Source organism: Epithele typhae, assembly GCF_022376455.1.
Source record: "Epithele typhae strain CBS 203.58 chromosome Unknown BXZ73scaffold_6, whole genome shotgun sequence".
NCBI classification, from domain to species: Eukaryota; Fungi; Basidiomycota; class Agaricomycetes; order Polyporales; family Epitheliaceae; genus Epithele; species Epithele typhae.
In genome coordinates, this window is record NW_025954197.1 from 1,089,187 (window position 1) to 1,112,884 (window position 23,698).

General features: G+C 57.6%; 8 protein-coding genes across 8 annotated transcripts; 4 read left to right on the forward strand and 4 right to left on the reverse strand.

Annotated features, from left to right (window-relative positions):
- Positions 1-3,595: 3,595 nt before the first annotated feature.
- Positions 3,596-4,642, forward strand: BXZ73DRAFT_88278 (alpha/beta-hydrolase; the record flags this gene model as incomplete). Its single annotated transcript, XM_048024883.1, has 7 exons — positions 3,596-3,623; positions 3,678-3,704; positions 3,763-3,884; positions 3,943-4,113; positions 4,215-4,271; positions 4,327-4,506; positions 4,565-4,642. The coding sequence occupies 7 exons, from the start codon at positions 3,596-3,598 to the stop codon at positions 4,640-4,642; spliced, it is 663 nt and encodes a 220-aa protein (XP_047881377.1).
- A 504-nt stretch (positions 4,643-5,146) lies between these two features.
- BXZ73DRAFT_75059 (uncharacterized protein) lies at positions 5,147-6,500 on the reverse strand (the record flags this gene model as incomplete). Its single annotated transcript, XM_048022148.1, has 8 exons — positions 5,147-5,250; positions 5,404-5,496; positions 5,552-5,654; positions 5,696-5,801; positions 5,884-6,044; positions 6,073-6,168; positions 6,238-6,353; positions 6,428-6,500. 8 exons carry the CDS (start codon positions 6,498-6,500, stop codon positions 5,147-5,149), a joined length of 852 nt encoding a protein of 283 aa, XP_047881378.1.
- Positions 6,501-8,272: 1,772 nt separating this feature from the next.
- On the forward strand, positions 8,273-10,816 carry BXZ73DRAFT_98286 (uncharacterized protein; the record flags this gene model as incomplete). The annotated part of the gene is made up of 2 exons (XM_048027648.1): positions 8,273-8,288; positions 8,349-10,816. The coding sequence occupies 2 exons, from the start codon at positions 8,273-8,275 to the stop codon at positions 10,814-10,816; spliced, it is 2,484 nt and encodes an 827-aa protein (XP_047881379.1).
- A 98-nt stretch (positions 10,817-10,914) lies between these two features.
- Positions 10,915-11,876, reverse strand: BXZ73DRAFT_98287 (uncharacterized protein; the record flags this gene model as incomplete). The annotated part of the gene is made up of 5 exons (XM_048027649.1): positions 10,915-11,044; positions 11,096-11,199; positions 11,238-11,470; positions 11,557-11,644; positions 11,760-11,876. 5 exons carry the CDS (start codon positions 11,874-11,876, stop codon positions 10,915-10,917), a joined length of 672 nt encoding a protein of 223 aa, XP_047881380.1.
- Positions 11,877-12,900: 1,024 nt separating this feature from the next.
- Positions 12,901-13,856, reverse strand: BXZ73DRAFT_41715 (uncharacterized protein; the record flags this gene model as incomplete). The annotated part of the gene is made up of 3 exons (XM_048018822.1): positions 12,901-13,030; positions 13,085-13,460; positions 13,529-13,856. The coding sequence occupies 3 exons, from the start codon at positions 13,854-13,856 to the stop codon at positions 12,901-12,903; spliced, it is 834 nt and encodes a 277-aa protein (XP_047881381.1).
- Positions 13,857-14,742: 886 nt separating this feature from the next.
- On the forward strand, positions 14,743-16,108 carry BXZ73DRAFT_41864 (glutathione S-transferase; the record flags this gene model as incomplete). Its single annotated transcript, XM_048018853.1, has 7 exons — positions 14,743-14,941; positions 15,003-15,035; positions 15,092-15,148; positions 15,204-15,351; positions 15,406-15,599; positions 15,655-15,992; positions 16,049-16,108. The coding sequence occupies 7 exons, from the start codon at positions 14,743-14,745 to the stop codon at positions 16,106-16,108; spliced, it is 1,029 nt and encodes a 342-aa protein (XP_047881382.1).
- Positions 16,109-17,229: 1,121 nt separating this feature from the next.
- Positions 17,230-18,813, forward strand: BXZ73DRAFT_98290 (uncharacterized protein; the record flags this gene model as incomplete). Its single annotated transcript, XM_048027650.1, has 1 exon — positions 17,230-18,813. One exon carries the CDS (start codon positions 17,230-17,232, stop codon positions 18,811-18,813), a length of 1,584 nt encoding a protein of 527 aa, XP_047881383.1.
- A 1,488-nt stretch (positions 18,814-20,301) lies between these two features.
- BXZ73DRAFT_75063 (uncharacterized protein) lies at positions 20,302-21,377 on the reverse strand (the record flags this gene model as incomplete). The annotated part of the gene is made up of 5 exons (XM_048022149.1): positions 20,302-20,404; positions 20,457-20,657; positions 20,690-20,757; positions 20,927-20,983; positions 21,174-21,377. The coding sequence occupies 5 exons, from the start codon at positions 21,375-21,377 to the stop codon at positions 20,302-20,304; spliced, it is 633 nt and encodes a 210-aa protein (XP_047881384.1).
- Positions 21,378-23,698: the final 2,321 nt, after the last annotated feature.

Below are 23,698 nucleotides of genomic sequence, written 5' to 3' on the forward strand. Positions count from 1 at the left end.
AGTAGTGCTTGACGCTGTAACGTGGCCAGCTTTCGGACTGCACCGACCGATCCCCGTATCCTACTGCCATCTCGTCCTTGTCGGTCGGGGAGGAGGAAAGTGTCGGCTGCGTAGAGGGTGGTTGGTATTGCAACCGCGAGGTATAGCCGCTTCAGAACTGTGGGCGCAGCTCCATGTCGGATACCCGCGAGTCGACGGATGGCTGCGATGCAGGCGGAGCCCTTGGCGAGGGGTCGTGTCGTTACTCTGCGTGCCCGCTTCATCTTGTCTCCCCGTTTGCTCCTATCATCATCTCTCGGACACCCGCAAACCCTTAAGCTCGAAGCGGGATCCCTCAGTCAGCGCAGAAGACGCATAAGATCCAGTGGCTCGCCTGTGTTCTCAGAAGTACTCTACGTAGGACAGCTGCTGGGTGCGCGAGTCAGCCTCATATGTTCTCGCGTCCGCCCCTCTGTTATACCACCTTCAATCCACTGTGTTGTTGTGCTTCAACGCCAATGTTGGAAATGTCGTGTGATCCGCCGAGACAGGATGGCGTGCTGGTCAACGTAGCCAGAGCGCACCCTGCGCGCGGAGCATCTTCGCAGTGATGGTTTGCTCGGTGCGTCCGCGATCACCGAAGAGTCGGGGCGGCTCGCGGTGTCCGCACGCTTCTCGTTGCTGTACGCTCCACCGGGATTGGCGGCGTTGAGTAGTACTAGTACGTAGCGCATCCAGCTCGCGACCCCTTCGGGGCGCTTGGGGTGCTGAGCGCTGAGTCGCAACCGTCGCTCTCCAAGCTCCAAGCTCCAAGCCTTGTGCCTGCGCCCTGCGACTACAAGTACATGGCCACCGTGGGGCACGATCCGAGCCCTTGAAGTTCGCCGGGGGCCGGACGCGCGAGCGACATCACGCTGGCGCCCATGCGCGCATTGCACGCCACTCTCCTAGACGAAATGCCCGGATTCGTTTCGTGACGGCGGGGTGGCTGCTATATGGGAGGCGTTCGCGTTCGCACCCGACATTGGGTGAGGGCGGCGCGCCCGACGTTCCTCAAGGATCCCAAGGACCTGAGTCTGTTCAACGACGCGGAAAGCAGATCCCGAGCCTGGGACTCGGGAGCGGGACTCTCCTCCGTACCTTCATGTTACTCCCTGCACTTGGGTCAGTCATCCTGCCTCCTCGCCCCCTCTACAGCTGTGGCTCGGCTCAGCTACGCAAGTTTCTGTCTCCCTACGTCCTCAACGCCCGGACGGCACTTGCTCTGTCTCCAAAACGTCCCTATGCTCAGGATGCGGCTCGCGTCCAAGGTATCACGCCCATTCCCCGACCCGCTGGTTTACGCTATACTACCGCCGACGTTCGCGGGAAGACGGGCATATCTAGCGAGGAATGGACTGCCATAAAAGTGAGTTCATCCCCCTCGTCGGTGCCAACAGAGCTCACCCGCCCGTTCGTTCTTGCGTATGGAACCCTGCGCAGTACGACGTCCGTGCACTCACTCGCGTGGCTGGCCTCAATTTCTGTGACGACTTTCGTCATCATGACAAGCAGAAGCTCGAATGGATCAGGCGCGAGGTGAGTGCTTCCATTACTCTATGCACAGTGGAAAGACAACGCCCTCACAGGCTACAGCCCGGCACCCAGTTCTCCGGGACTACGAGAACCAGTGGCCGGTGATGATAATGGTGGGAATGTACATGTCCGACGCGAGGAAAACTGCGCGCAAGGGAGGCACCCTTTCCCCGGGGCTTTGGAGGAAGGGCGGCGTACGTGGAGGTCTCCGCGACGCCAAAGCCGGTGCGACCCCTCGCGCTGAAGTTCAAGACTCTGCCCCTGGTCCCCGTTCGCAGGGTCGGCCTCGCAAAATCATCCTCCGGCCCCATACCAAGATCTTGAGAGAATCCATGACCAACGTCCGCAGAGCCGCAGGCCTCAAGCCCACCACATTTGACCAGATACGGGTGAGCTGCCCTTCGTGCGCCCCCGCCTTGCCACCGTGCTCAGTGTTCTGCAGGCCGACGTTGGCACGCTCATTGACGCGCTCGAGCTCGACCCCTGGATCAACTGGACAAGACAGGACAAGGACAAGATGCGGTCGTTTCTGCGGCAGGTGAGCACGTCCTTGACCTTGTCGCGCGCGAAATGGAGACGTACGATTTCCGCAGATCGCAGAGAAGCACCCTGTTCTCGAGAAGCACGAGAGCCAATGGCCGGCACTCATATTAGCGAGATTTCACTTGACAGTCCTCAGGAGACGGGTGCGTGAGGCACAGGCGCGCAAGATGGCACGGGCACCCAAGATGGATGCACTCCCAAAAGAGACGGGCACTCCATGTACGTTTCCGCTCTTCTCAGGCCGTTTCCTTTACTCAGAAGTTTATCCATGCGAGCTAGTTACCCTGGACATTTAGAAACCCTCGTCCCTGTTGGCGTGGTCTTCACGGGTCGACTGGTGACCTACTTTCTTGCACATGGTCATATTCCATCACCCGGTTGCGTTGAATGGGAAGTTTAGTAAGGGGGTGTAATTCTGCGGTATATCATCGAGCAACTTACACTATCTAGGGAATAAACCAACGTGGCGTTGGGTGTATGCATGTGCGTCTTCGGGTTGAACATCTTGGCAAACGAGACTACATACAGGCATATTGTCCCAGCCTGTCGAACGGGAGGTCGGCGATCAAGAAGTTCTCCGCTGGAGAGGCATACATTGTCGCGGACAGTGACGTGGGTTCGCTTGCACCAGCTTCTGTCCCGTTCTAACACTCACCCATGGCTTCGCTGATGTGGAGTGATCATTTTTTTTCGACTGAAACTGTCTTCTAGACCACCATTATAGTGGAGGACGACCATCAGCACGCCGACACTGTCGAGAACGGCGCACCCCTTGTCGTAAGGCTCCACCATGTCGTCCTTGCATCACTGTATCGACCTCGCTCTCGTCTTCCACGCTTTGGTATCTCAATATTTTAGATTCCGTCATTCGTTCTCATTGCATATGTCCTGCACTACATACCACTCCCACTCTCCTGTGACGACGTCGCCTAAGCGTTATCCCCCCAGGTTTTCGACTGTCAATGACATCAATGGTGACACATTATCACCAGCACAAACTCATGAACAGGCCTCCAGCGACGCGCGCGAAGAGGGGGGAGGTGCCGCTCTCAGTGAGGCGGGGCTCCGGCATGGTGCGCATTGCTGGTACGTACTTGCCTCTCATAAATATCTGCCACATCGTTGGAACTCACGCGCATGGGATATCGCAAGACGTACGTGCTGGTCGCTGATTAATCAAGTGCCGACTGCGTACATTCATGTCGCGCCAGAAGCACGTACGCGCGACGACATTGCCGCGGCCTTCCCGAGCGATCTTGAGAAGCTTGACGCCCCCAAGGCGCGATTATGACTGCTCATTGCGGAATACCAAGGACAGGTCATTACTAAGGTACTTACTCAGCTAAGAGGCCCATGATGCGCATTGCCTGTTAGGTGAAATCACCAGAGATGCAGTGGATACCCAAGCTGAAGCGGGGCTGAGGAGAGCCTATATAATTGCTGAAGACGGCGACCTAGCAATCGCGCTCTTCCAGACATAGCTCTGTCATTAGAAATCATGGCCATGTGCGAGCATTGCATCACAGGTGCGTCTGAGGTGTATGTGCATCGTCAAGACGAAGCTGACAGCGCGCATATAGGCGTCAGCCACGAAGGGACTCCGGAGGGTAAAAACTCCAGCGTCCTCTGCAGGTCCAAAGTACTATCGACTCACTCCATACCCAGGAACCTTCACCAGGATCGGCGGCATCGATTGCTATGTCGCTGCTCCGCCAGGCGAGCACGACACGACCAAGATCCTCCTCTTCCTGCCCGACGCGCTCGGGGTGCTGAGCCCCAATTCCCAAGTCCGTCGCTTTCCTGCTCCTGCGCCTCGTCGTCCACGCGCTCACCCTCACCTCCCAGCTCCTCGCGGACTCCTTTGCGCGCAGCGGCTACCGGACGGTCATGGTCGACTACTTCGCCGGCGACCCCGTCCCGTCCGAGCTCGCGTTCACTGGGCGCCACGAGGGCTTCTCCCTGGACGCGTGGCACGCGCGCCAGCCGACCGACCTCGTGCTCGCACGCACGCGCGCCGTGCGCACCGCGCTCCTCCACGACGAGCCGCGCGCGCGGTTCGCGACGACGGGGTACTGCATGGGGGCCGCATCGGCTTCGACCTCGCGTTCGCGCGCGAGGCCGCCGTCGTCACGGCGGCGCACCCGACGTTCCTCAAGGCGCCCGAGGACCTGGAGGTGCGTGGGTGCGCTCAGCCAGCAGCTGGGGCAGTCCGTGCTGACGAGGGGGCAGAGATACCGCGCGCTCGCGGAGGCGCCGCTGCTGCTGAACACGTGCGAGGTCGACCCGCCGTTCCCGCCCGAGGCGCAGAAGGTGGCGGACGAGATACTCGGCGGAGGCAAGTACGCGCCCGGGTACGAGCGCACGTACTGGCCTGGGTGCACGCACGGCTTCGCCGTCAGAGGCGACTTGGTGAGTGCCGGCTGTGGCGCATGCTGGAGGTCATGCTGATCTGTGTGGCGGGCCCCAGAGCAACCCCGATGTCAAGGCGGGGATGGAGGGTGCGTTCAAGGCGACGCTTGGATTTTTGAAGAAATACTTCGTATAGACCTGGATGTACCGTGGCGGGGGTGGCGTAGTCTTGACACGCCTTGGCCGTATGTCCATCTCGTTTGGCAGGGTGCTATTCCTCTTGCAATACTGCCGGCCACTGCTTCTCGTATGTTCTGAGAACCTGACACTTCTCAATGATCTGTGGGGGACGTGAATCTTCACCTCGCGCACGACGGGAAACTTCAGTCGAAAAAAATGATCACTCCTCATGAGTGAAGCCGGGGGTATCAGTGTCAATGTGCATAGTGTTAGGACGGGGCAGGAGAAGCTTGTGCAGGCGAACCTAGGTCACTGTCCGCGACAATGTATGCCTCTCCAGCGGAGAACTTCTTGATCGCCGACCTCCCGTTCGACAGGCTGGGACAATATGCCTGTATGTAGTCTCGTTTGCCAAGATGTTCAACCCGAAGACGCACATGCATACACCCAACGCCACGTTGGTTTATTCCCTAGATAGTGTAAGTTGCTCGATGATATACCGCAGAATTACACCCCCTTACTAAACTTCCCATTCAACGCAACCGGGTGATGGAATATGACCATGTGCAAGAAAGTAGGTCACCAGTCGACCCGTGAAGACCACGCCAACAGGGACGAGGGTTTCTAAATGTCCAGGGTAACTAGCTCGCATGGATAAACTTCTGAGTAAAGGAAACGGCCTGAGAAGAGCGGAAACGTACATGGAGTGCCCGTCTCTTTTGGGAGTGCATCCATCTTGGGTGCCCGTGCCATCTTGCGCGCCTGTGCCTCACGCACCCGTCTCCTGAGGACTGTCAAGTGAAATCTCGCTAATATGAGTGCCGGCCATTGGCTCTCGTGCTTCTCGAGAACAGGGTGCTTCTCTGCGATCTGCGGAAATCGTACGTCTCCATTTCGCGCGCGACAAGGTCAAGGACGTGCTCACCTGCCGCAGAAACGACCGATCTTGTCCTGTCCTGTCTTGTCCAGTTGATCCAGGGGTCGAGCTCGAGCGCGTCAATGAGCGGCCAACGTCGGCCTGCAGAACGCTGAGCACGGTGGCAAGGGGGGCGCACGAAGGGCAGCTCACCCGTATCTGGTCAAATGTGTGGCTTGAGGCCTGCGGCTCTGCGGACGTGGTCATGGATTCTCTCAAGATCTGGTATGGGCCGGAGGATGATTTTGCGAGGCCGACCCTGCGAACGGGACCAGGGCAGAGTCTTGAACTTCAGCGCGAGGGGTCGCACCGGCTTTGGCGTCGCGGAGACCTCCACGTACGCCGCCCTTCCTCCAAAGCCCCGGGAAAGGGTGCCTCCTTGCGCGCAGTTTTCCTCGCGTCGGACATGTACATTCCCACCATTATCATCACCGGCCACTGGTTCTCGTAGTCCCGGAGAACTGGGTGCCGGGCTGTAGCCTGTGAGGGTGTTGTCTTTCCACTGTGCATAGAGTAATGGAAGCACTCACCTCGCGCCTGATCCATTCGAGCTTCTGCTTGTCATGATGACGAAAGTCGTCACAGAAATTGAGGCCAGCCACGCGAGTGAGTGCACGGACGTCGTACTGGGGTTCCATACATAAGAACGAACGGGCGGGTGAGCACTGTTGGCAGCGACGAGGGGATGAACTCACTTTTATGGCAGTCCATTCCTCGCTAGATATGCCCGTCTTCCGCGAACGTCGGCGGTAGTATAGCGTAAACCAGCGGGTCGGGGAATGAGCGTGATACCATGGACGCGAGCCGCATCCTGAGCATAGGGACGTTTTGGAGACAGAGCAAGTGTCGTCCGGGCGTTGAGGACGCGGGGAGACAAAAACCTACGTAGCTGAGCCGGGCCGCAGCTGTAGAGGGGGCGAGGAGGCAGGATGACTGACGCAAGCGCAGGGGGCAACATGGAGGTGTGGACAGTGGAGGAGATGGCCCGTCCTCTCTTCACGTCCGCGCGCCGTCTTCGGCGCTCCGGTCAGCGCACATATTTACTCGGAGCCTGGATCCAGAAACGTTGGGCGCGCCTCCCTCACTCGGGTGCGAACACGAACGCCTCACGTAAGTAGTAGTCGAGACCGGGCTTGTCGTCGAGGAGAGTGGCGTGCACTAGTACGGGGCAGCGTGGTGTCACTCGCGCGTGCGGCCGGTGAACGCGGGCTCGGATCGCGCTCCTGGACGGTGGCCTTGTAGTCGCAGCTGGGCGCGGGCAGAAGGCTTGGAGCTCGGAGCCAGCACCCCAAGTGCCCCGAAGGGCTGCAACCGACGCCGCCATCCGGCTATGGATCCTAGTAATATCATACTCAGTGCATATGTACAGCGACGAAAAGCGTGCAGAGTGAGCGGCCTGCGGACCGCAGAAGCCGTTGTGGGCCTTTGGGTTAGGGTTTCGAACTCTCAGCGAGCTCTTCGAATCTTGCCTTTGTTCTGTCTCTTCTCCTTCGTACGTCGATGTCCCCGCACGTTTGCCCCGCGTCCGCGCTGCGTCTACTCTAGTTTCGCGACGCCAGATCTAGCGACCCCTCAGGCGTGCAACCGTCGCGGAGCCGGCCTCACGGAGACCCCCCTCCCCTCTGCCGTATGATACTACGGCCAACAGATTCGGTGCAGTCGACCTCTACGACGTGAAGTGCTATCCGCCGGACGTGTTCTGCCGCATACAGTACATGTGAGTCGCTGTCAGCGTGCATGCGTGGCGTTGCAGTGTTCAATCCTCCTGTACGGACAGGTCTACGTCGGCTCGCTCGTCCAAACGTTGGTTGCACGCGACGAGAAGACGCGTCTCTCATGGCTCGCTGGAACCCCGAGGTGTACAAGCAGAGGAGACCGGTGATTCAATGGCGAAATGCAACATGGTCATGGTTAGTCTCAGGGCACAGGCGCGCGGACTGCATTCCAATTGCAAGGAACTCTGGCAACACCAGGTGCCTTCTGCGACACGCTTTGTTCTTCATTGCGACAGCATTCATATATCGCGGTTTTGCTGCATAGCTGTATTTTTTGCTGAACGCATACGGCCGTCGATCCTGCGCGCACTGGGCAAGTTGCGATCGTGCCCGGTCGAAGTTTATTCGCCGCTCCCGACCAACCTTTGCGGGAACAAATTTGCCCCAGCAGTAGTGCTCAAGCTGGCTCGAGATGCTTTTGCATCGACTGTAGGTCTCTTCATTAACACTCATTTAAGGAATGCAGGTGGCATCGCGTCCACGTACGTTCTGGGTACGTGTTGAGCATCGCCTTCGTTTACGTCGACGTCCTCAAGCCCGATTCACAAGCAGGCATCTACGTATCTCCCACGCTGTCGGACTCCCGGATCATCTCCATAGCTTCCAGATGACCGCGAAAGCGTTCGAGGCAGCTAGCACGATCAGTACAGACGCTTTTCGAATTGTTCGTGCTCTCGCAGGATCCGGAGAAGCTCGCCTGCAACAATAGTGGCCTTTTTGGGAACAATACCGTGAGCGCTTTGCTGTTATTGTCGCCACAACTCTGACACGCACCAAGCATTCTAGCCCTCATAAACCCACACGATGCGCGGGTGAGCGTGGTAGCACTGGGAGCCCCGTGCAAATCGCCCAGTGCGCGACGTGATTCTGGACCCCGACGCTCGGGTGTATATCAAGGACCGTCGAAATCATCTCGCTCCTAATCGACTCTCATCGTCCCCCCTCTGTTTCAAACATGAGGAAATTTGCAGGTGAGTGGATGCGGCCTTCCCTCCTGCGTCTTCGTCATCCAACCGTTGTGCTCTTCACAGACAAGTTCCGCATCTGGACACCCGGCGCCAAGCGCGCACGTCACGGGCAGCAGATCAAACTCGATGACCGCTTCATCCTTGTGAACCCTCGGACCCCCTCACCCGTGGTCGAGACCCCCAAACCTCCCCAACCTCCGATCCTGCGGATTCCACCTCCCGTCTTGGCCGAGATCTTTGCGATTGTCGGGGCCATGTCGCCTTCTTGGGATTGCCGGCTTGACTGCGGTGTAGAGTCCTGCAGACATCCCTCAAAGCCTTGGACGGGCATGGCGTGGGTATATCTCATGCTCGTCTGTAGCTCGTGGCGAAAGGCTGGGGCGGACTCTCCCGAACTGTGGAGGAGGATCAGCATCCACCTCGACAAGGACACCCTCCAGTACCGCCTTGCACGGGCAGCGCCAAGTACCGTGGACATCATCCTCTCTTTCGACCCCAAGGTCAACCTTTCCCATTGTGCTATGCTCCTCGCCGAGGCATCACGGATCCGTTCCATACAAGCACCACCCCATTCATCACTGAAGGCATTTTCTTCTATCGCACCTCTGCTCTGTGACGTTACCCTGCCAGAGCTCAAGGCGTTGGAGATCTGGCTGCCGTACTGGTACTGGGACCAACAAGAAGTTGGAGATGAAGTCGAGGACGGAGACAGAGACGCGGAGGAAGAGGAATCGTTCTACAACCCGTTCCTTCTAGAAGATTCCGCTGATCTCCACCCCAAGCTCAGCGAAGTCCTCATCACTGGCATCGCTCTGCCCATGCGGGCCGAATGGTGGAAAAGACTCCGCTTCCTTTACATAGAACACCCCCTCTCCCCGTCCAAGCACGGCTCCCGAGCATCGGATCTGGCGTTACGTTTGACCTTCGCTGAGAGACTTGTTCGACTTGTGATCAATGCCCAGCCAGGAGCCGAATCACTTCTCAACCCCACGGTCCCCCCGGCCTCATGGACGCCAGAAGCGTTCTCGCTATATATGTTGCGGGATCTGCGGATCAAGGCCACACACGAATACACCAGCACGCTCTTGAAATACCTCCGGACGCCTCGCATCAAGGCGCTTGTCCTCGAGACATCGGAGTACGACACCAAGGTCGTTGACTCGAAGGAGACGATGAACGATTACCTCCTCGACTCGGACCTGTCCATCCGCAGACGAATACTCTCCCGGATGTCTAAGCTCTTCGTTGGTGGCTACCAGATCGACGAGGACACGAATGTGGTCTATCTATCCGATGCGTTCATCCAGTACCCTTTCGGATCAACCATCGTGGATTCTGATCAACGCTTTGGCCTCAGCGTCCATGTGCACTCGGAGGCGAACACCGGACGGGACGGGACTGGGCTGGACACGATCCTCGGCGCAATACCGAATCTGTTTATGAAGCTCATTATCCGGCACTGTGATCATTGCGATCGCGAAGAGGAAGAGGAAGAGGAGCGGGCGAAGTCCTGCGCGCCGCCCGACGAAGATGTGGAGATGAGGGACGCTACCACCACCGACGACGACGACGACGGAGAGCTACCAGAGCCAACCATGGCGTTTAAGCTGGAGGAAGAGCTCGCCGAGCTCGGGTTCTTCGAAGATGGCCTCTTCGCCGACATGATGGACGACGAGGTAGAAGAGGCGCGTTCCGTCATCGACGTGTCGGACGACGAATCATCGGGCGACGAGATCCAGATCACGGCGTCGCATCCGAACCACGGAGACCATCGGGTCTCCTCGGAGGTGAACAAGAAGATCACCGAGCTCTTTGTTCTATGGCCCCCCGTGCTCCGGTACTCGAAAATCCCACCCGCGCAGCGCCTCGTCGAGGCAGCCGAGGAGGGCCCCGGCCACCACTGCCTGCGGCCGGTGGACCCGTACGACCCGGCGACGAACCCGTGGCCCGACATCTTCAGCGAGCTCTCCGTGCTGCGGTCTATCACCCTCGACTGCGCGCAATACGACGGCGACGCGCTCGTACCCCTCGAGAACGTCTTCTACGGCCTCATCGACAACCTGCTCTACCCGAACATCTTTCACGCCCACGCGCTGGCGGAGATCAGAGTGGTCGCCGCAATCTCGCACGACTCGGCGAACATGCACGCCATCCTCTGCGTCCTCGAAGAAGCGCTCGCCACGCGCGCGGAGGAGGGCCTGCCCCCGCTCGAGAAGCTGGAGCTCCTGTGGCTCTGCATAGAGCCGAGCCCGAGGGCCTTCTCGCTCGGGCACACGAAGCTGCTGAGCATGCGCGCGCATCGGTTCCATTTGCGGGAAATTATCGACAGGTTCACACCAAAAAAGTGGAAGATCCTGTGTAAGGCCCCGGACGGCTCCGGCGAGGATCTGGACGCGCTTTTCGAGGACCGGCCCACGCGGGACGGCGCTGCGGAGACGACGGAGGAGGGCCAGTCTTTCCCGGACTTGATCTTCAAGATGTACTGGCGGGCGTGCATGGAGGGGGTGCGCATGCGGAAGCAGGCAGAGTAGGGGAGAACGCTAGGATGTTCTTCATGTGTACAGAGCGAGAAGCCTATATATCTGCAGCGAGTGCTGTAGCCAGTAGTCTCGACGCCCCCCGACCATGCTCAGTCGTAGAACACCAAGAAGCGGACCTCGATAGACTCGCGGAACGGGGCGTCCTTCGGCGTCGTCGGGTCCTCGAACGCCGTGTGCGGCGTCAACGCAGCGACCGACCTATCGTCGATCGAGTCGAAGCTGCCTGCACGTCAGCCTCCAGCCTCGCGCCATCGCGCAAGAACGACGCACCACTTGATCAACACGAACTCGTCCGGAGTCAGGCCGCGCACGTACTTCCACGCGTACCTCTCGTGGTACTGCACGCTGTACGTCTCCCCGTCCCGGTCCGCGTACTTCAAGTCCGTCGGCACGAGGTCCGCGCGGCGTCGACCGTGCGCGCGTCGCAGAGCGCCAGCGGCCAGTCGAGCGCGGGCCGCCCGATGGGCCGCCAGAGGTTGATGATCTGGAAGCGCTTCGCGAGGAGGCCGGTCACGGCGGGCGCGGGCATGTGCCGCTCGACGCGGTCCCGTGCGGAGGCGGGGGTCTGGTCGACGTGCGGGTACGGGACCGGCTGGCGTTTCTCGGCGGAGGACTCGGCTTCGGCGGGGTTCCGGCGGCGGACGGCTGCGAGGAGGAGGAGGAGGAGAGGAGGAGAGGAGGAGGAGGAGAGGAGGTCAGAGTCTGCGCCTCGCCGCGGAAGAGACACGCACTGTGGTCGAAGGGCACGACCTGCGCGGCGCCGGTGATCTCCTTGATGAGCGCGATGGACTCGGGGTAGTACTCCGCCTTGATCTTGTCCTCGCGTCGAACGCAGTGTGCGCGACGGCCTTGCGACCGAACTGGAAGCCGGCGGTGTCGAGGGAGACGGAGTCCTCCTTTCCGCGGAGGTTCTCGATATGCACGGGCTTGGAACGCGCTTGTAGTTCGCGCGTTCTCGGCCGGGTAGGTCGTCTATCCAGTAGTACGGCTTCTCGCCGTTGTCGGGAGGAGCGAAAAAGCTGAGAGTCGCGGTGACGGTGTTGGCGGACATGGTTGGAATACGGGGTCCTGGGAGGGAGAGGAGACCGTAGAACGAGTGGGATGGTGAGGGAGTAACAGTGAGGACACACCTGCTTTTATAGCCTTGGTGCAGGAAGTACAGGACCTCGGGGTTTGTCATGCCCGAGGATTCGAATACCATCGTCACGTCAACCTAAGCTCAATCGCGCCTTGAAGTAGAATGGGAGGTGTCATGCAGCACCCCCATTTGGCTTGTCCTGTGCATGGGGAAGAGAGTGCTGAGACATGAAGCAGACAGTCCACTCAGCGTTTGCGTGGCCCTGGCGTTCGCGCTTGGGCTGTGAAGCACTTGACAGAAGAAACCGAAAGTGGAGGCTCATGTTGATTCGTGTTGATTGGAACGCCAGTGTTAGCAACCAATCGAATTTGTACTACTCGTGCGCCCGTTTTCAGAGTGCGAAAATGTCACCGCAACAATGAGCAGTTAACTCATTGCGACACGGCACCACGATTTATGCAGCTCGGCAATGTATTATGTGACTCATCACCTACGATCCCTGTAAGACGGGGGTTAATTGACGTCGACGGAACATCAAAAAAAAACTCCTCAAGGCCCTGGCTTCGCCTCGATTGCGAACGTTGCGTGCTCACCGAGCCGGCGCGAGCACAATAAGTAATCCACACCACCGACCTGAGGTCATCCTGCGCATGCTCTAGAATCATGGACGTCAGCAATAAGAAGCCTTTGAGAATGCCCGACACTATGCCGTACCTGTGACAAATCTGCGCATTTACGCCCCACGTGCCCCTCGAGGTCCTGTCTCATGATGCAGCATGCCGAAGATGCGAACATAAAACTGCTAACCAAACTAACATTCCGGTCGCGGCCACAATTAGCTTGTTTCTCAGCCGAGGCTTCTTAAGAGACGTACCCTTGGATATCACACTCACACATACATCGGGCCATGGACGTAGATTGTGTAACGAATATTGTGATATCTTCCGAATGATAGCGTACATTGACTCCAAGCACAACAGCGGATGAAAGGGATCTCTTAATCGTAGAACACCAAGAAGCGAACCTCGATCGACTGGCGAAGTGGGGCATCGGCTGGCGTCGACGGATCTTCGAAGGCGGTGTGAGGAGTGAAGGTGGCAAGCGAAGGGTCTTCCTTCGAGTCGTAGCTGTGCCAAATCGTCAGCTCACCTAAGTGACATTTAGAGACGAGGTACACAAACCACTTGATAAGCACGACCTCGTCCGGAGTCATCCCCCGCAGGTACTTCCACCGGTGGTTCGGGTTGAACTTGACGCTGAACGTCTCTCCGTCGCGGTCCGGGTACTTGAGCGTCGTCGGGATGAGATCCACATGCTCGTCGACGGACCGACCATCGCAGAGCGCGAGTGGCCAGTCAAGCGCGACGTTTCCGATTGGCCGCCAGAGGTTGATGATTTGAAAGCGGTTCGCGAGCAACCGGGGAACGTCCTCTGCGGGCAGGTGGCGCCTCACGCGGTCGCGCGACGATGTTGGGGTCTGGTCGATGTGCACTTGCGGCACAGGCTGACGCTTCTGTGGGGAGTCGTCGAGCTCGCCCGGGCGACGGCGGCGAATGGCTGGGAAGGTTCGGGGACGGTGAGTTGGGCCCCAGGGAAGCGCAGATAATAGAGAAAAAAGTGCTCACTGTGGTCGAATGGAACGACGAGGGACGCGCCTGTGAGCTCCTTCAAGAGCGCGATGGACTCCGGGTAGTACTCCTTCTCGATCTCCTCATCGTTCTGAAACGACTTGTGGGCAGCCGGGCGGTTGTAAAACTGGAAGCCGGTCTTATCGAGGGAAACCGAGTCCTCCTTGCCCCGGATGTTCTCAATCTTCACTTCGTGGGTTGCTTGCTGGTAGTTCCTTTGCGGGCGCGTGCCGTCGTCGTTGATATATATGTACGGTTTCGAGCCATCGAGAGGTGGAGTGAAGTATAGGAGTTGGCCGATAGTGGTGTCGTTGGAGATAGTCATGCTGGCGCGGAGGGGCTAGTGTACCGATGAGAAGTGGGATATTTTGTCCGAGCACCCCTTCCCATGGATGAAGCTTTATATAAGCGGATGGGTTGAACGCTGTTAGCAAGCCTGCTTTGCATTATAAATGCAGGAAGAAGTGACTACAAGCCGATTTCGTGGGTCTTGGTCAGCTATAGGCACACGCCACTTCACAACTATATGTCGCAATCGTAACCAGTGCTCCTCTGGCCTCGTATATAACTCTGCGGCCACGCACCTCGCAGGTTACCACTGCCTTTCCAAACACTATCTTCGTTCGTCAAATCCGGAACGTCTGCCTGTCACCTGAGGGTGAGTGACACTTGAAAGTGGGGTGTAGAGGTTGAAGCAGATCATCGTGGCCATGTTGGAGAGGTTGGTTCGTCAGAGATGCATTGAAAGCATGCGCAAGAGCGAGAACAGGACGAAGTCTCAGTTGACACAAACGGCGACAGTAGTACGGCGACAAGTTAGCGCGCACGATTTCCATTGTGATTAGATCGATGGTAAAAGCCGATAAGATAAGCTCCGTAAATCCAGTTAGACTTCATTGTTCAAACGTTGAAGGCAGGCCTCCAGGTTTGTTCTTGACTTCTTCCTAGTCACCTGCTTGTTCGTCCTCCGCCAGTGTCCCCGGTACCACGCTACCGCGCTGTGCCTGGCTATGGCTGCATGCCTTGGATGCGGTCAAAGCACGGCGATGGTGTCAATTCCAAGCTGTTTCCCGTCGTGCTGAGCAATCTGGAACGTATGCCCATGACGTGCGTGTCTCTCTCATCACTAAAAAGGGCATCGCGCAGAACCAATCGACATCGAGATGCTCCCTATTCACCATATCTGGCTTATTAATGCCCCTTCATATGTCATGCAGCCCCTACAAGTACGAGGCACATTTTCGCAGCCATCCATCCTTTTCATCGGCTCCCCATCCGCCAACCTCACGTCGAAGAATGACCACAGACATCGCTACAAGGGTCCAGACAATACGACGGGCGCTTTTGTGCGCCCCGCATCGTCATTCCGCAAGTTCATTCAGAGAGGAGGAGAGTTTCCGCCTGAAAAAGGTGAGTGTCGCCGTGGTTATTGTTCCTGTGTTAGATCGGTGCGATGTCCTCCTTCCTCCAGGTCGTTACCACCTCTATGTCTCCTACGCCTGCCGTACGTTCTGCTTCCTTCGTTCATGGCGTCCGCTTGCCAATCGCTCCATCTGTTAGCGTGGGCGACGCGTACCCTGATTGTTCGCAAGCTGAAGGGTCTCGAGGATTTCATCGGTAAGTCCCTTGTTTGGTCATTTCCTGTCTGCGTTTCTAGATATTCCTCTACCAGGCGTCACTGTCGTCTCCCCTCGTATGGGCTCCGAAGGGTGGCCCTTTGCATCTGTGGACGCCTTCCCCGGCGCAGATGCCGATCCCTTCCACGACTCGAAGCACATTCGGGACATCTACCTCTCCATCGAACCCAACTATGAGGGCCGGTATGTGCGCTTATGTGCCATTCCTTACTCCTTCTAAGCCCACCATATGCGCAGTTTCACCGTGCCTGTACTCTGGGACTCGAAGAGCAAGATGATTGTGAACAACGAAAGCTCGGAGATCATTCGCATGCTGAACACTGAGTTCAACGACCTCCTCCCTGCGGATAAGGCGGGTCTTGACCTCTACCCGGAGTCGCTGCGCAAGGACATTGACGAGGTCAATGATTGGGTGTACCCAACCATCAACAGTGAGTAGCCGTTGTACCTGTTTCCCTGTAACGACTGCTAACTGTATCTCCATAGACGGCGTCTACCGTTCCGGCTTCGCGACCTCGCAAGAAGCGTACGAAGCTGCCGTCGTTCCCCTTTTCGAGTCCCTCGACCGCGTTGAGAAGATGCTTGCTGGCAAAGACTACCTCATCGGCGACACCCTGACCGAGGCGGACGTCCGCCTGTTCGTGACAATAATTCGCTTCGACCCGGTGTATGTCGGCCACTTCAAGTGCAACATCCGCACTATCCGCGACGGCTATCCGGCGATCGACCTCTGGATGCGCAAGCTGTACTGGAAGAACGACGCATTTTCGTCAACGTGCAACTTCGAACATATCAAGACCCACTACTACTGGTCGCACCCGCACGTAAGCAGCTGTTCCGCCATGGCGAGAACTGAGGTTGATGATAGACTGCGTTGCAGGTTAACCCTACCAGGGTCGTTCCCGTGGGCCGATCCCTCATATTCGCCCTCTGTAAATAGCTGCAGAGATGAATATCATGTATTATAGGACGTTATCTGGCGTTTGAATCATGGCGTATCAAATGAGTAGCTGGTGCTGTATCCTTTTGACAATTGAAGTAGAACGCGTTCGGCGTTTTCGAAGGACGGTGTGAGAGTGAGCCAAGTAGTGTGAGTGGTGGAGCCCAGACACGGACATTGCCGTGAGGCTGGCACGGGCGCCCAATACCTCGACGCGTTTCTCTCCTGGGCCTGACACCTCGCCTCTCGCCTTTCACACTCACACCTTGCATCCCGCCTCCGGATCACGACAGAGTTGTTGTCGCTGCGTGGTGAGGTCCTTTTCGTGACTCTGCGAAGTCTTGTTCACCAGACCACACATATCCTTCGTTCATCTAGTGAATATGTCTCACACGGTGCAGGGTCTTTCGAAGAGCCAATTATGATCTCAGATGACGAAGATGCGGCGTTCGTAGAGAGGGAAATTACCAGGTGGCGTACTTTTGGCACAACAACCAGTCCCCAGCATTCACGCAGTCTAGCAGATTGTCGGTCCCAGTCCAGGCTCTCCTCCACCCACACATACACCGGTGCCAAGCGAGCCATTGCATGGATCTTTGCAAGGTGTGTATCACCTTTTTGTGACGTTGAACGTGTAACTGAGGTGTGAACTCTGTGGCAGCGGCGTCTACATCGGTGCACGGGCAGAAGCGGAAACGGATGGAGGTGAAGGATCCCGGCAGTGACGACGTGCAGAAAACCCGAACTACCGAAGACACGACGAGTATCAAGAAGAAGAAAGCGCGCCAGGAACGTGCCGTTCAACAGCCTCTCTCTCCTCAGAGTGCTTCAGCCCCCACCGTTCACGCTGCAGTTAGCGGGCTCCACCAACCCTTTCACGCTCATCTCCATCCCCAGCCTCACTCCCATCTGCATCAAAACTTGAGCCCTTTTGGAAACGTGCTTCCATCGTTTCTGGTGCAAGCACAGTACGAGATGTTGGCGCATCAACAGATGAGTTCGTTCCCGCCCTTTCACCCGCACATGGAGGAGTATCACCCTATCGATACCCTCCTCTGGAACGCTCCCGCAAGACCCTCGATGCTGTCTCCTTTCGCCACCCCTTGGTACCCCAAGGTACGATGTGCACCAACGATTGGGAAGAGTACCAGGATCCCGAGCTTCCCGCGCACGAGTACCTCTCCGAACCTTCCAGTCCAGCCATCGACTCCGTCATGTATCACCCTCCTTCGACGTCCCGTTCAACCATGCTCGACTTCCGGGCTCCGTTGTACCTCAGTCCAGAACACGTCGCAAACGATATTCTACCTCCACCTGCCCACCCCCAGGCCAGCCAAGACGTCCAACCAAACAAGCGCATCATGGGGCTTACAGACCGATTCAACTCTGCCTTCTTCGACCACACTGCCACCACCGTCGTTCCGTTGCCATCTCCCGACGCGGCAGCCCCTGTGCCCAGTCATACTCTGGTCGTCGCCCATCTCCCCAAGATCTTCCGCAGGCTCGATTTTCTCCAGCAGTGGGCCACTCGTTTCGGGGAGGTCGCCCGTGTTGTCCTGGACGCCAAGTGTGGGAAAGCCCTCGTCGAGTGGATTCGGCCTGAGGATGCCACGATGGGGTTCAATTGCCCGAGGATGCACGGCGACGGGAAGGAGCATATACGGGTGTACCGCTATCGGGGCGTCGACCGGTGGAGTGCACTGGAGATGGAGGAGGGCGAGATCGACGAGGAGGTGAGCACCAAGTCGAAAAAGAAGAAGAACAAAGCGAAAAAGAAGCTCGAGCAACGTCTCGCTGACCCGACCTCCCTTCTTTTGCCGCGACCTTCGCCTCTACCATCCATTCGACCACTACCTGCCACCTCGGCGCCACCCACCAAGCCTCTAACTCCACATCTGTCCAGTCCCGCACGCAAGGATCGCTATTTCGGGGGTGAGGGTACATGGGAGGACGAGATGGTATTGGACTCCGACGACGAAGGCAGCGCGCGGATCATCGCCACTCTCGACGACGGCAGCGTGGACGGCGAACTGCAAATCGCGGCGATGGACGACGACGAAGACATGGAGATGTCCAGCCCTGTCGAGTCGAACACCAACACCACCCACCACAACCTCGCTCCCGTCGATGAAATCATGGAAGTTCGCGACAGGTTTCGGCGGGACGTGCAGGCGAAAGCGCAACTCGCCCTTCGCAAAGCAGCACCCGGTCCGCGGGTGTCACTGTCGTCTAGCGACAGCCCGTCCGAGTCCCCAGAGCCGATAACTCCTTCAGACACGCCATCGCATGGGCTCGCAAGGACGACACTCGGAAGTCTGGAGACGAAGACGGCTAACGGCAGCGCGGGTGTCGGCGATGAACTCGTGGTGACACACAACCCTCCGTCGCATCCCTCGACGAGCTTGCCATCTCATTCATCAACGAGTCCATCCAAGCAGCCACCGAACGCCCTTCCCGGTCCTCACCACCAGCGTGCAAGCCCCACCGGTCCCGCCCCGCTCGCCGTGTCCACTTCTGCTGTCACCCTCCAAATCCCTGCGCCAACCCCACATATCCCGTTAACAGAGGATATGCGCGTCGCGAAGCAGAAACGGTGGCTCGAGCTCGTGAACGCCAGCACATCCATCCTGGACAAGGTGCAAGCGGCGAAGGTCAAAGAAGAGAAGATACTCCTCATGCGCCTCCTGCATGCCAAGACAAAGTAAGCCGGTCGTCCATCGCTACCCGCCTTGTGGACCGCGGAGAGGCTGGAGTTCGCCCAGCGTCGTTGGCGGTGAGTCGCTGAGATTCGATTACAGGGCGCGACGAAATCAAATGTGAACTGGACTCTGGCTTCGTCACGCCGACATCGGCACCAACATCGCACCGTCGTCCTCTGCAACGACCCCGGTTCCAGCGTCGCGGACTCCATCGATGACCCCACTCCTATTTCGGTGGTGCATTCAAGAACGCGTGGCCGGCGTCCTTCCGTGGCCGGAAACGCCACGTGAATCATCATCATCTTGGACGACGAAGACTGTTAGGAGCTTCAACGTGTCGTATACGAGGTAAGTGCGCGCGCCATGCGATGCTTAAGATTGTGTGGCGCCTCCCTAGATATATGCTATGTTTCCACCGCTTCACCACTCTACGATACCTGGATCCATGTGCAAGGGGAGCAATACGAGGCGATCTGTTATGTACGCTACACACCATCGTCAACCTACAAGCCCAGGAAGTACAGTGTCTCTGCCGTCCACGTACACCTGATGTACTTTTCGCGCAGGGCGGCCTCGACGGGGACGCCTTCGCTGGGACTGCTCGAGGTGAGTGCTCCTGTGTCTGGCTTGCGCGATGTAGCTGATCTCCCTGATCCCTTCTTCCGTCGCTGCGGCCGACACCACCGCAGCTCGGTTACGCGCCCGGTTACTTATGGTCATGTATGTCGTTCGTACCTCTGTCTACTTCCCCTGTGCGGAGCGCTGTCCCTCGAGGTTGTCATGACCTCGAGGACAGTGATCTGGACTCGCACTGCCCGTTCTTCCCCCCGGGTACCAGCGCGGTCCCTCCTCCATGCATCGTCTATGCTTTGCTCTCGTCATTTTGCTCGCCGTTTGCCCTCCTCCACCCGTAGCCGTATAGCCGCGTTAGCACCATTAGTTGTCCCTGGGTCGAGTCGTCTGCTCTAGCTTGTCAATCTCATCATACTTGGTCTTCCCAACTCCCGTCCGAGTTTTGGCTTCGATCTGTGCATTCGTGAAGATTCAAGGGCATGCTTGACCATATGGGTCACGACCGGGGATATCCGCAACACTTCTGGATATCTGGGTTCCAGCTGGCAGCACCGACTGGCGTCGAGAGCAATTGGAACACAGTGTTGAAGTACGACTTACTCTAGCTTAAGCGTTAAAACTCCGCTTACGGACATTTACTTACTTTGACTGTTACGTTTCATTCTCCGCTTCGGCAACGCCCGCGCTCGACAGTCTCTCTCTTCCGTGGTCGCCCTCTCTTTCAGACGTATTCCCATCCGACTGAGATACATTCTACATCAATGTACTTACTGTTTCTTCAGTGTCCGCTCATCACCGCATGCTATTACATAGATCCTCTTGAAGACCTTCGCACCCCGACTTGTGCTTTCGCCATCTGGCTCAAATTCCACCTTGATTGGGTGACGATCACGCAACTGTTTACTCTGTTGTCGCACCTTTTCAAACTTCCTCCGCGTACTCGGGATCGTCGACATCAAGCTTTCGACGGGCTCCATTCTCCCCACTCCCAGCCGCGGCCGCGGCCCAAGTACCCAGGCCATACCTATTACCCATCACGTCGCCCTCCGCCAGCGTCCGTCGTCAAGACGCCGCACCTCCTGCGCCCGCATTCCTGGAGCTCCACGTCGCGTTCTGGCCAGAGCGCGAGCCCGTGCCGTGGAGAGGCGTTCCGCCACGCGAGAACCCGGTGAGCGTCCATGATCGAGCTTTCGGTGCGGTTCCCCGACACGCAGCAGCTTCTCGCGCGGCGGAACGCCACGACTGGAGGAGGCAGGAGGATCTGAGACGACCCCAGCCTGATGAAACAGGCGATCGGATAGCGTCGTACCAGTTGGGCGGGCTTGAAGGTAGAATACCGGCATCGCAGACTCTCGGACAATCCGTTGAGTCAGAATGCTAATCGCATATTTGTTCTCAGGCGAAGGATGTACACAGAAGCATACAATCTCTGCACTCACCATCGTCCTGCGTGCTTCTGATTCGCTCCTGCTCCCACAGTTGCGTCCGCTCACTCGTCTCTCATATGACCATCGATACTACTCGTCGCAACTCTGAACACACGCACCTTGTTGGGCGCACCGGGATCGTGAGAGTGAGAGCCAAGGACTCCGACATCGCTTTTCTTTGATCGTACGTCTCAAAACATTGACAGCATACCATGACAGCTCGACAGCAGAAAAAATCCAAGACAACATGAGGAGCTCGTGCGACATTTCCGGTTCAAGTGGCGTTTGCCGTTCACTGACGCTTTCAAGCGGAGAGAACATGCGTCAGTCCCTCACTCGGTGTCGATAGAGACTGCTCGCACTCACCTGGTTCGCGCGGTCCGGCTCCCCGCCGTAAACTGACATACCGTCGTAGGTCTCCCTGGCGTACCAATTACCACCGAAATCATCACCCAAGCCCTCGCCGTAGCCGTCGCCGTAACTGCGGGTCACGATGTACTGGAGGTTGTATCCTGGATCGGTAAATGGTGGGAAGAAGCTGGGTGTATTGAAGCCGCGCGGGACATGCATCCCGGCTCCGATGTTGTAGGTGTTCGATGACGACTGTTCTGCCGGGATAGCGTGTGTAACGTTCCCGAAGCTTGTCCCTTGCTGACCGCTTCCCAGGACCGGAACCGGCCCGTAGCGAGTGAAGGTTGTGTCGGTCGTCGTGTTCCTAGCACCTCGGGCATAGGCATATGTTCTGGCCAGGTAAATCCGTGGGAATTTGAAGTAAAATGTGTCATTCTGCTAGCATGTCCAATCGCCGTTATATCCGTGTGACAGTTATACTATCTCGGGCATGCCGCATGCATTTCCCATGCAGAGAAAGGCAACCTTCCCCTTTGCTGCCCGTCCAAGGGACATGCCAGGGAAATGCTACCTTTCCCTTGCATGTCAAATTCAGGTGTGGTGGTTGCAAAGGTTAACACGGGGCACACAGCAACGGTGTGCACCAAAAACGGCAATATGCACGTCCTGCTGCCCCACGGCGCTCGACATAGGCCTGTGAGCTGTGCAATGCCGAGAAGAAATGCCATTGACATGCAAGGGAAAGGTAGCATTTCCCTGGCATGTCTCTTGGACGGGCAGCAAAGGGGAAGGTTGCCTTTCTCTGCACGGGAAATGCATGCGGCATGCCCGAGATAGTATAACTGTCACACGGATATAACGGCGATTGGACATGCTAGCAGAATGACACATTTTACTTCAAATTCCCACGGATTTACCTGGCCAGAACACATGCCTATGCCCGAGGTGTAGGGACGAATTGGGATGCGCCCTGGACGTTCACGGGGGCCGCGAAGCTACTATCTCCGATGACAGCAGCGTTCACGGGAGCTGCGACCCCGTTCGTGATGGCTCCCTGGGTACTCTCTTGGGGTGCCAAGGGGACGACGCCGTGGCCTGGCGAGATTCGAAGGTGAGTTCCTTGCAAGTCGAGAGTGATGCGAACGTACCATCACAAGTCGTGCATACGGTCGTCTTGCGGTCGAAGGGCAAGTAGCGACAGGAGCCTGTGCGGTTCCCTCGAATGCACCGGTCACATGGAGAGCCTCGATCGCACTTCCGCTTGAAGCGGCGACAGTTGCTGCACTGTGACGCGGGAGCGGGCCGCGAACGCCAATCGGAGGAGAGGGAGGGGTGGATGGGTGTAGATGGAGGTTGGATGACCTCGATGTAGTGGTGCAGAGGCGTTGCCGGCACTAGGCGCAAAGCAGACGCAAACTAGAGTCACACGAGGGATGTCTAGCCCACAAAGACCAAGTTAACATAGCTCTACATACATACAGGCAATCGAGATACTCACCTAGCCCACAAAGACCAAGAGGTCGAGATGAGGGCTAGGACACGAAGTGCAAGTGCTAAGAGAGTCCGCGATACGGGCGCTTAAGCGCGGGAACAACCTTCCAATATAGTAGCAGGCAGAGAAAAGGCAAGGAAAAGACGAAAAATAATACGTAGGGCGAGTCCAGAGTCCGTTCCACAACATTACCCCCCTCCTAAAACCCATCCGTCCCGGATGGACATGATCCTCCCCTCCTGCCAGTCTTCCTTCTCCGTTTCTGTGTGCTCAGGGTGCTCAACCCTCCTCCATGGCAGCGCGGCGAATAGAGTCGCAGATATCTTGCGAGGCGCGTTGGGATTGCGCTCGTAGAACTCTGCGACCTTCTCTGGGGCATTGGCGACATTCGCCGCTGGTTCCCACGAGTCGTCCCCCTCTCCGTATCCCTTCCACCGCACCTGGAACTGAAGCCGGCGGTTGAAGAACCGACTGTCCAGAATCCTCTCCACCTCGTACTCCTCCTCTCCGTCCACTTCCACTGGCTCTGGCGGTGGTGCTCGTCGCCCGTTCACCTCGTTCCCTCCATACTTGGACAGCCGATCCACATGTACGACCGGGTGGATCTTGAGCGTGGGTGGGAGTTCGAGACGATAGGCTAGATCACCCACGCGTTCGACCACCTTGTAGGGTCCCAGCTGCCGGACACCAAGCTTGCGCGTTGCCTGGTGCACACTGATGTCTTTTGCGCTAAGCCAGACCTTGTCTCCGACTTCGAATGCCTTCCGATCACGAGGGTGTTCCTCTGCGAAGTGAACCTTCATCTTCGCCTTGCCTGCGCGCAGCACTGATTCAATGTCCTTCTGTGCTTGGCGCATGCCCTCTAGACGATCCTCGAGATGAGGGAAGCGAGTCTCTGTTCCCACTGGTACCGTGAAGTCTGGCTTGTACCCGTACATGACCTCGAAGGGCGTGTGGTTGTGCGCAGAGTGGATTCGGCTGTTCAGCACGAACTCGGCAGTTGGCAGATAGCGTACCCAGTCGTCTTGCCGTTTGCGTACGAACAGGC